The following is a 10,759-nucleotide window of genomic DNA, read 5'->3' as shown; positions in this document are numbered from 1 at the left end:
CTCTTCGACAGCTGCGCCACATGATCCTGAGCCACGTCCTCTTCTTCCACCTTCACTATGTCAGGGAGGAGGGGAAGGAGCTCGACGTCGATGGGCATTGTCTTGCCACCCTCGATGGCGACCGACGCTACCATCTGCACGACGTCCTCCTCTCCCTCTTCATCGTCATCAGGGATGACCAGTACCTCATCCACGTCGTCCTCCATGACGTCAGAGCCCAACGGCTGGACTGGCGCCGGCACGTCGCGTACCTAGTACTCCGGGCTGACGGGCGCTGGGAGAGGGAGCTCAACGTCGACGCGCTGCGCCCTTGACACGACGCGTGCTAGATCTGGCCGCTGCGGCATGGTGGTGGAGCGGTACATCCACCACCTTGCGCGCTGAACAGGGGAGTCGCTCAGGGTGGCCTCTCGCATTGCCCAGACGAGGAGGAGAGCCGGCGGGACGCCGCGGCCATCGGGGAAGGCGCGCTTCTTCTCGCCATCGGTGAGGACTTTGACGGGGCCACGCGCGTGGTTGACCAACATCTCTGTGCTGGGGAACCAGCCGCACACCTCCATCAACTGCGCACGCCACGCCTTGTCATCACCTGTGAGCTCGATCATCGCTTGCTGTTAGCCGAGGCTTCTCTCCATAGAGGCGGCTGCAGCGGTCGCTGGCGAGCGTTTCTCGATCCACTGTAGGTGGGGATAAGAGGGGAGTTTGAACCGGCGCCCGTGGGAGGTGGGTGAGTGCGTGGTGGGGAGGAGAGTGGTACAATCACTTATTTAATGGCATTTAGGACGTGGGGAGGGGAAATGTACAATATTCTTTCTACCTCCCGCCCCGGTCATAACACAGTAAATAATTTTTTTGTTTTTTGTTTTGAGGGAAACATCTTACTTTATTTAAACAAAGTCTGGGATCTCGCTTGCTAATACACCAAAGATACAATTAGGGGGCGAAAGCCTCCAAACCAAAGAAACACAATCGCCTACAACTACCTTAGCCAAAGTATGAGCCGCCCGATTAACACAGTAAATAATTAAAGCAAGTGTTCTACTCTTATTGCTTCTCCACTTTTCTGCATATGATAAATGACAAGATAAGTTAATGAATGATAAAAAATTAATAATCCACAATGCATACAAACACTTACTTCTGATTTAGTTTGCATTTCTTGCTACGTCTAGTGTGCCCTAGCAATTTGCAAGCGTCGCACCGGGTTTTCAACTCATCAAAAGAGAGTGGTATACCATTTTTCAAGACAGGGCGGCTCTCATCTACCTTTGTTGCACCTTTGCTTGACACTTTCATAGGATCTTTAACCGCAATCATGTTGCCTTCACCATCGTCCACATATTCAACCGCACACTTACTGATGTCATTTGTTTGCTTGATCAAATTTTCCTGTAGCAGATCATACTCATGACTCTTAGCTATCACAACATTCAAACTCTCATGTAACTGATCCCACAAAGCAGGGTGTTTGCGTGCCACATGCATAGCTTCTGACGCTAACACACTGAACTGGCTATATTTCATTCTTTCCCCGGCCCCAGTCCAACCAAATCCCAACAGATCGCTTGTGCGCCTCGCGGGCAGTCCCAACCTTGCTTCTTTCGTGAATCGGACAAGAACTAAACACTTTGGTATTTCAGATATGTTCAAGTGCTTCAGTACATGGAATATGTGCTTGCAAGGTAGACCCTTTCGAATCATTCTTCTGCAGCTGCACCTTATAGTTTCTGTGGAATTTACTGGTGTATACTCCACCCAAAAGTGGCGCTTCCGGTTATTCTTCCAAGCCACGATGTACTAATGTGATCCGTCTCCCAGCTTAATTTCTACAATCTCCATGCCGCCAATTTTTCAAAGATCATCTTGCAACATATAGAAGAAGTTTGCTGGAGTGAAGACGTGAGAAGCAGCTATCTCAAGTTCCCTTGAGCTAGTAACTAGCACCGGTAAACTCTATGAGGCCGTGCAGTCATCTCGCGTCTCGTTTTCACGGATACGCACAACGGCGTTCTCATAGTGCAAAATCATATCCACCAGGGTCATTTCACCGTCTAGGTGGAGGTGAAGGCATGAGTTCAGGCTATTGCTCCGCTGGTTGCTTTTCATGCCAAGCCAAAACCCCTCTGTTAGATAAGCCGCGGCCCACAGTCTCCTCTTCTTATACATCCATCTCAACCATGTTATAGTTTTTTCCGACTGCCATCTTTTGGAAAATGTGCGCCATCTCTCGTCAAACGTGGCCGTGGACGTGCTGTAGTACAGAAGAGTTCGGAAATCCTTCAAGGACTTGTGACTGAGGTGAATCTTCATTTTTTTTCTATATGCCACGTACATATACGGTGCCACACGTCTGGCAAGACTTTGCGAATTGCCTTGATCATCGCAGCGTCAGTGTCCGTGATAACACTCTTAGGCATCTTTTGACACATGGACCTCAAAAAAGTTTGCAGCAGCCACACGTATGTCTCTTCGGTCTCGTCCGAAACTATGGCACAACCAAAAACAATAGTCTTCCGGTGATTGTTAAGACCAAAAAAAGTATGAATGGCATACCATAGCGGTTCATCTTGTACGTGCTGTCAAATACAAGCACGTCGCCTAAGTCCTCATAGTCATGATGATACTGGGAGTCGCACCAGAACATCCTATTCAAATGTCCTTCCTTATCTAGCTTGTACTCGAAAAAGAAGCTAGGATCCCTCTGTTTCCTACTGGCCATGATACCTATGGCTGTGGCAGTATCACCTTTTGAAAGCAGCCTCCTCTTCTCCCTGGCGCAAAGGTTGTATATTTCACGCCTGGTAAAACCAACACCGTCGTACCATACATGTTTGCTGATAAAGGAATCCATCATGTCGTGAATTCTAATCCCTGCAGCTCCCATGGACATTATCTCATGCTTCTGGTACTCTTTGATTTTTCCGTGGGACCAAAGAAAAGGTACCTCGTCCGGTCCTGCCAACATATGGCTATGCTTGTCCTCAAAACTTTCAACATACCAAACCCCACGCTTTTGGTCAAGCTTGATGGTCAGGTGCGCTTCGCAAAAGCAGCGTGTCTCGGCTCTGAGCCTACGGCTGTGTCCTTCCTCGGTTAGCAACTTGCTGTCACGTTTCCCTTGTTTGGAACAAACAAACCACCTATAACGCATATGATGTGACTCGGTTTTGCTATACCTTACCTTATTCTTTCTAATGCTAAAACCATTATCTCTAGCATAGCTGTTGTAGAAATCGTACGCAGCATCGTGAGACGTAAAGGTCATTTTCATTATCTGCATGAACATATCCCTCTTATCATCTGCACTCCAGTATCTTGGACATTCTTTGCCCCATCATCTTGTGTCACCTACACAATCAAACCACAACCATGAAAACAGTTTTCTATCGTTTAACATTACTTCCATAGAACATTGATTACACACATACCTCACTCATGATGACTGACGACTGGGACTCCCCAGAATCAGGTGCATCTAATGATTCGTCGTTAAGGCCTGTCTCCGTGTCGGATTCACCGTAATAGTCGTACGCATTATGACATTCGGAAATGAGCTGAAAAATACAACACAAATACATAATTACTTATCATATAATATTCCAAAAGAAATTCAATTTGCATGCCAATAAATTTTTTCACTTCCGTACCTGACTAATGTAATCTTCATTCGAGAGCTCCGAGTTGTTTTCCTGATCATCATCAAGCTCATCGATCTATAAATTTTCAACACAAAGATTTAATGTTGTCAAATGCCACCAAAAAATTACAACATGACAATGCCACTCACATTAAGATCGTCCCATTCGTTCCCATTCTCTGGACGATCTCCAAGATCTGAATTTTCATCATCTGACCAATCTTCTATCCAGTCTTTCATCAGTTCTCCAAACTCCATGTCTACCATGATATCAGTTAACTCCTCGTCTGCCATTTCCTACAACCAATAATATGTATCATCACATGTGCAAACATTGTCAATGATGAAATATACAACACATAGCACACGATCACGGATGTTATGTAAACAACCCCAACCGAGGCCGTTCAGATCTGCCAAACTTAGTAAGGAAGATGGCCACGGCACCCGTCGTGATCACTTTCAATCGCGAGGAACTGCACGATCTCAAAACCTAGCTAGATCTGTGATTACCTCTGCCGCCGGATACCTAGGTTAGCCGCCACATCAAATAACGATACTGGTGGTGCGCACAGCCGACGGCAACCGACGCTACGTGAACCCAGATCACGAGGAGCAGCACTACCGGAACAAGATCCACGATCGCATGCACTGTCGGGTAGCTAGGTTACCCGCCCCGCTAGGTTAACCACTACCACTGGCGGCGGCACTTCGTTCGATGTTGCCGCGAGCGAGACTAGAGGGGGGACGCGGGATGCGGTACCTGTGCGCGCCCGTTGGAGATTCACGACGTTGCCGCGCCCGCTGTCCGACGAGATCGCCGGCGATGAGATAGCCGCCGCTGGAGATCTACTACGTGACTTATGGAGCTGCGTCAATACTCGCGAGATTGATGGAGCTGCATGAATGATTGGATTTGGCAGGTCTTACGTGGACGTGGGGTCGTGTGATGTTTTTTTTCGGACCAGGATACTGTACGTATTCGGTCTGGGTTATACAGGGCTAGACATGGCTGGGATCTGAGCTACAGCGGGCCAGGAAAAAAACAAACTCGCGGGGACAAAAATACCCCTCCGAAATTAGGTTAGGGGGAGCACCGGAGCAGGGCTCAAGATTGAAATGTCTCCTCCCATTAAACAAACACCGTCAAAAAAACTAAAATAAATTCAGAAAAATGTGGGCATCATTGCAAAGTCTAAATCTTCAACCCTGATGAGTTGGTTCCACTAAAGAAACCTAACCATCCGAGCTAGTCTCAGTTCGCAACAATCTTCATTTTTGGCCCGGCAGAAAACCAGCGTTTATAACCTTCTTACTGATATTTTCGCATATAAATGTCCACGGGCGACGTAATAACGCACTAACTGGACAACTACCACCTGGTCGCTGGACCAACCGGAGCGAAATTCAAATCAAGCTGCTGCAACATGACAACGGGGATGCAAACAAACATGGCATCCAGGAATTTCGACCAGTAGAGATGCTGAATTTGCCTCTCGCTAATAGGTCCATTTCATTACGTACGTCCGCAGGTCACATGCGCCACCACCAAACGGCAAAATTGACAGATTTAATCTGTGGAGGAAATTAAATCATAGAATGAACTGCCCGTGAAATTATTTCACACGGCTGATTTTTTTGTGTGGTGTCCAACACAAAGGCGCCACACTACATTGTGCAATGCCTCACAAATAGGTACTACATACCTGATTAGCGTCGCATCCGTGTGATCCGAAAATTACTAAGTTAGTGTGCAGCGCCTGAGAGCTAGGCGCCACACTATACAGTGTAGCGCATAGCTTCTAGGTGTTGCACTAGTGGTTGCTTCATTTTGTAGTGCAGCCACTAGTGCAGCGCCTGAGAGCTAGGCGCCACACTATACAGTGTGGTGCCTAGCTCTTAGGCTCTGCACATTGACTTAGCAATTTTTAGGCAGTCCGGAGTGCGAGGCTGGCCAGACGTGTAGCGCCTGTCAGTCAGGCGTTGCACAGTGTAGTATGACATCTTCATGTCGGGCGTCACTCAAAAAAGTCAGTTGAGTGAATTTTTTTTAAAAGCAATTTATTTTGTGAAACGATTTCATCCACAGACCAAAATTGTCAAATTTGCTCCACCAAACAGGCCATCACCTCGGGCGGGCTATATATATACATCCCTTCACCAGCAGGCAGGGTACGTACCAGACCAAATCTGTTCACGGCACTTGGTGACTTGGGTGGCGGACTCCATCTTGCTAGATCCTAGACAATACATCGCCATGCCTCCCACCATCTCATCTTCGCTCTGCACAGTCGCCGCCCTGTCCGGCCGTCGGGCCAGCCAGCAGGGAGGAAACAAGCAGCGGGCGGTGGCGCAGCCTCTCGCGGCTGGTGTTGTCACGGAGGCGGCGCCGCCGCTCGTCAGTGCTCCGCGGCGCCGTGGTGGTGCCGACGAGCTGGTGGCGTGGAAGAGTATCCGGCAGGAGAGGTGGGAGGGCGCGCTGGAAGTGGAGGGAAACCTCCCTCTCTGGCTGGTGGGTTAATGAATTACTTGCACAAATCTATCTGTGCATGCCTTCGTTTTGTTTTGTTTTCCTTCTTGGAGATTCTTCATACCTGAACTACTGACATACCAACCTCAACATCCGATATACTATCTGCCGGTAGTCCACGTGAAGGTTAGCCGTGCGTTTTCTCTTGGAGAATGTGAATCTTTTCCGTTACATCGATTCAAACCTTGATCATATATGCATGTAACTAACAAATGTTTGATAAAATCATGCACATGCGTATAAGTACTTTTAGACCATGCCACACTGCGTAACACATTCTTTCCATTAACCTAACTACATTTATCGTACTAAAAAAACTACTTTCATCAAGGTGTTGATCGGCAACACCAAGTATCCATAGTCGCAAAAGGTAAATTGAGACAAAATATATGATACTCCTATAAGTAGCATTCTCATCAGTATTCAGTAGTATCAACTAACAGTCTAACGATTCGAAAAAAAAAAACTTACGGTCTAACGAGGACGGGTAGCCAACTTTTATGTTTCGTTGTAAAGTCGGTTAGTGAAGTGCATCCAATTTAGTCGATATCGACGGCGAAGGAGGAAGGAGGCAACACAAAACTATGATGATACAAAGTTTTGTTGCTTCTCGCAACTTTTTTTTGGATGAAACTTGTTCCACCCAAATTCCAGATAAAGATGGAAGACCAATACAGTATAAGTATGAGTACCAAGTTTTGAACTCTGATGGGTGGAGTCAATGCCCCCCCCCCCCCACCCACCCTTCAACCAAACGGCACCACGACACTAGAAACAGTGGTTCTCTTTGATAGAGATACAACAAGGAATAGAGAATGAAAAGGATCAAATAATCACAAAGGAACACAAGATTTTAACGTGGAAAACCCCTCTAATGCGAAGGGGGAAAAACCACGCGCGCCAAAGTCAGCAAAACTTTGCTATATCGGGAGAGGTTACAAACGGCCGAGATTTACAACAACGATCTTATCCCGTGCGGCAGCTTACAAAGGATATATATATAGTAATGGTGACCCAAGTCAAAACTGATCCATACTGAAATTGATCCACTATGGCCCAAGCCTCACGACGACGGGCCTCCATTCCGCTCAAGTTAGCCTTTATAGGCATTTGGATCACAACTTAACAAATAGTGGTTCTTTCTGTGCCAATTTCTTGCCCACATTCGTTAATGCATGTGCAGTATTAAAATGTGGGTTGGTGGTGTTAAATCAGCAGGTATATGTTGCACTATAATACGGTTATACAAACATGTATGCGCGACTTGTGACTAAGCTGTGATTGTTATGGTCCAGCTACTCATCTTAGCAATTATCAGCCCATGGTTAGATAAGTTGTAATTTACGTTATTGATAAATTATAAGTTGGACAGATTTGTTCCTTGCACCACAAGAATTGACCGGGTAGTATATGCACTCTCTTTTTTTTGGAGAAATTTATATGCACTCTCTCTGTTGCGCAGGATGGCACGTACCTGAGGAACGGCCCGGGCCTATGGGACCTCGGGGACTACGGCTTCCGCCACCTGTTCGACGGCTACGCGACGCTGGTGCGCGTCTCGTTCCGCGACGGGCACGCCGTGGGCGCGCACCGGCAGATCGAGTCGGAGGCGTACAAGGCGGCGCGCGAGCACGGGAAGCTCTGCTACCGCGAGTTCTCGGAGGTGCCCAAGCCGGGCAGCTTCACGTCCTTCATCGGGCAGCTCGCGAGCCTCTTCTCGGGGTCCTCCCTCACCGACAACTCTAACACCGGCGTCGTCAGGCTCGGCGACGGCCGCGTGCTCTGCCTCACGGAGACCGTCAAGGGCTCCATCGTCGTCGACCCGGACACGCTGGACACGGTGAATAAGTTCGAGTATGAGGACAAGCTGGGCGGCCTGATCCACTCGGCGCACCCAATCGTCACCGACACCAAGTTCTGGACGCTGATCCCGGACCTGATCCGGCCAGGCTACGTGGTGGCGAGAATGGACGCCGGGAGCAACGAGAGGCAGTTCGTGGGCAGGGTGGACTGCCGCGGCGGTCCCGCGCCCGGGTGGGTGCACTCATTCCCCATCACCGAGAACTACGTGGTCGTGCCGGAGATGCCGCTGCGGTACTGCGCGGCCAACCTCCTCCGCGCCGAGCCCACACCACTGTACAAGTTTCAGTGGTACCCAGATTCGGGGAGCTACATGCACGTCATGTGCAAGGCCAGCGGCAACATCGTAAGTTGTTTTTACTTTTCATTTTTGTTAAATCTTAATCGGTGCTATATGCTTGAGATCTTACATTAAGATTCATGCTTATATTTTATATTTTATATTATTTTTTTCTTACATGTTATGTCACTTGACTGAAACTAACTAGATTAAATCTTAGCCCACTAGCTAAGAACTAGCCACACCCTTTTTCTTTGTTTTACTAGGAGTATAGTTTATGCATGCGTCGTCGTACTTGCTAGCCGTTCGATTTGGGTTTCTGATAGACTAATTTTAAAAAGGTGGCGAGCGTGGAGGTGCCGCCGTTCGTGACGTTCCACTTCATCAACGCGTACGAGGAGAAGGACGAGGAGGGCCGCGTGACGGCGATCATCGCCGACTGCTGCGAGCACAACGCCAACACCTCCATCCTCGACAATCTCCGTCTCCACAATCTACGGAGCTTTACCGGCGAGGATGTCCTCACCGACGCCAGGTATTACTACGAGACAAGATTCTCCTACCAGAACGTACGCCCCCACCGTGCGGATCTTGATTCTTGATGCATGTAATCATGGACGTACGTGCAGGGTGGGGCGGTTCAGGATCCCGCTGGACGGCAGCCCATTCGGCGAGCTGGAGGCGGCGCTGGACCCGGAGGAGCACGGCCGCGGCATGGACATGTGCAGCATCAACCCGGCCCACCTCGGCAAGGAGTACCGCTACACCTACGCCTGCGGCGCGCGCCGGCCGTGCAACTTCCCCAACACGCTCACGAAGATCGACCTGGTGGAGAAGACGGCCAAGAGCTGGTACGAGGAGGGCGCCGTGCCGTCCGAGCCCTACTTCGTGCCCCGCCCGGGTGCCGTCGAGGAAGACGACGGTTAGTTCAGTTTTTTTTTGTCCTCCGTGTTCGTATGTACTCATCTGATTTGGGTTGCGGAATTGTGATGTAGGCGTGGCCATATCCATGGTGAGCGCCAAGGACGGGTCGGGCTACGCGCTGGTGCTGGACGCCAAGACGTTCAAGGAGATCGCCCGGGCCAACTTCCCCTATGGGCTGCCCTACGGTTTGCACTGCTGCTGGGTGCCCAGGGACAAGTAACAGCATACAGGGTCAGCGAATCCAAGTCGGTATGGTCGCATATGTACGCAGTACGTGTATGTCTATTCCTTTTTTTGCATGGTCCGTACGTGGATGCATGTGTCGCTCGTTTTGTGTATATAAGGGGAAGGAAAAGATTATGGAATAAATAAATCCCGAACATTCGGAATTTAAGCATGTCACCCCGAACGTTTTTTGATGGCAACTTTAGTTGCTGCGAGGTGGCAACTTTAGTTGTTAACACATGACAATTTTATTTCAGTTCGATTTTTTGTCAGAAAATTGCCATGTTTTATCAACAACGCCTTGATTAAAGTTGTCATGAAAAAAGTTCGGATTAGCATGCTTAAATTCTGAACGTTCGGGACTTATTGAGGTCCAAAGATTATTAGTAGAATGCCCGTGCATTGCTATGGGCTATCATTAATGTAATATAAATGAATCAAATAAATGATTAAGATTGTCTCAAAGATCAAAACTCATTTCTCCCTCATACTTCCAGGCATTTTCGGACATCAAACAGGAGCCAAGCAGACTACCCAAAATTCAATCGTCTGTACAGTCCGGGTTCCTCAAATCCAAATTATATATGGAGAAAAAATGTGGTTGTCCGAACTATCCGACATGTCATCTCCAACACACATGCCCAACACAAAAAAAACCACCCCATGACGCAGCCTTCCTTTTTTCTGCACTACCCTCCCCTTCCTGCTTAGTTTCACGTCGTAACCGGATGGCGCACCTCACCTTCACCATGGCACCCTCTCTCCTTCATACCGTACTTCCCCATAGACAGTCGAAGTCCCATGCCAACCGCCCTGATCCCCTCCCGTCGTGTTTGTGCTGATCCGCCACCACCATCCACATCTTATAAAGTAGCAGAATTATTCCACTAAGACAGCCGTAACTGAACCCTAAACCCCATCCACATCCACATCTGCTGCATAATATAAGTGGGAGGCTTACATGTGTTCACATAATTTTGTATGGTGGACACTTCAAGTAACCTAGTGAAATATTGTACATTAATGATGTTCCACACACGCAATGTACTGAACATAACCATACATCAATAGGACTTTCATGCCAACCGCTACACAAAGAACATGCTGATTTTTTGTAGAACGATGTGCCCACTTGTATGGAATTATTTGGTGTGGTGTATGGCTTCAAAATTATGCAGGACAATTTTCTGATTGGTCACAACCTTTTTGTTGTAGTTGGCTCTTAATGTAAATATTATTTTTACCATAAAAGTTGTAGTAGAGGATTTCTACTGTTTTTGTAAGAAGAAAATATTGTCGTTGT

The 10,759-nt window shown here is 48.1% G+C and overlaps 1 protein-coding gene across 1 annotated transcript; it reads left to right on the top strand.

Annotated features, from left to right (window-relative positions):
• Positions 1-5,894: 5,894 nt before the first annotated feature.
• On the top strand, positions 5,895-9,451 carry LOC125530689 (carotenoid cleavage dioxygenase 8 homolog B, chloroplastic-like). Its single transcript, XM_048695084.1, has 5 exons — positions 5,895-6,149; positions 7,630-8,373; positions 8,649-8,842; positions 8,937-9,229; positions 9,303-9,451. The coding sequence occupies exons 1-5, from the start codon at positions 5,895-5,897 to the stop codon at positions 9,449-9,451; spliced, it is 1,635 nt and encodes a 544-aa protein (XP_048551041.1).
• The last annotated feature ends 1,308 nt before the right edge of the window (positions 9,452-10,759 follow it).

This window comes from Triticum urartu, unplaced genomic scaffold, assembly GCF_003073215.2.
Source record: "Triticum urartu cultivar G1812 unplaced genomic scaffold, Tu2.1 TuUngrouped_contig_6492, whole genome shotgun sequence".
NCBI lineage: Eukaryota > Viridiplantae > Streptophyta > Magnoliopsida > Poales > Poaceae > Triticum > Triticum urartu.
Note: the sequence above shows the minus strand (reverse complement) of the source record. Positions and strands in the feature narration are given on the sequence as shown.

Coding starts and splice junctions, on each gene's coding strand:
- LOC125530689 (XM_048695084.1), top strand. CDS start 5,895: ATGCCTCCCACCATCTCATCTTCGCTCTGCACAGTCGCCGCCCTGTCC. Junction 6,150..7,629: donor GAAACCTCCCTCTCTGGCTG/GTGGGTTAATGA, acceptor TCTGTTGCGCAG/GATGGCACGTACCTGAGGAA. Junction 9,230..9,302: donor TGCCGTCGAGGAAGACGACG/GTTAGTTCAGTT, acceptor ATTGTGATGTAG/GCGTGGCCATATCCATGGTG.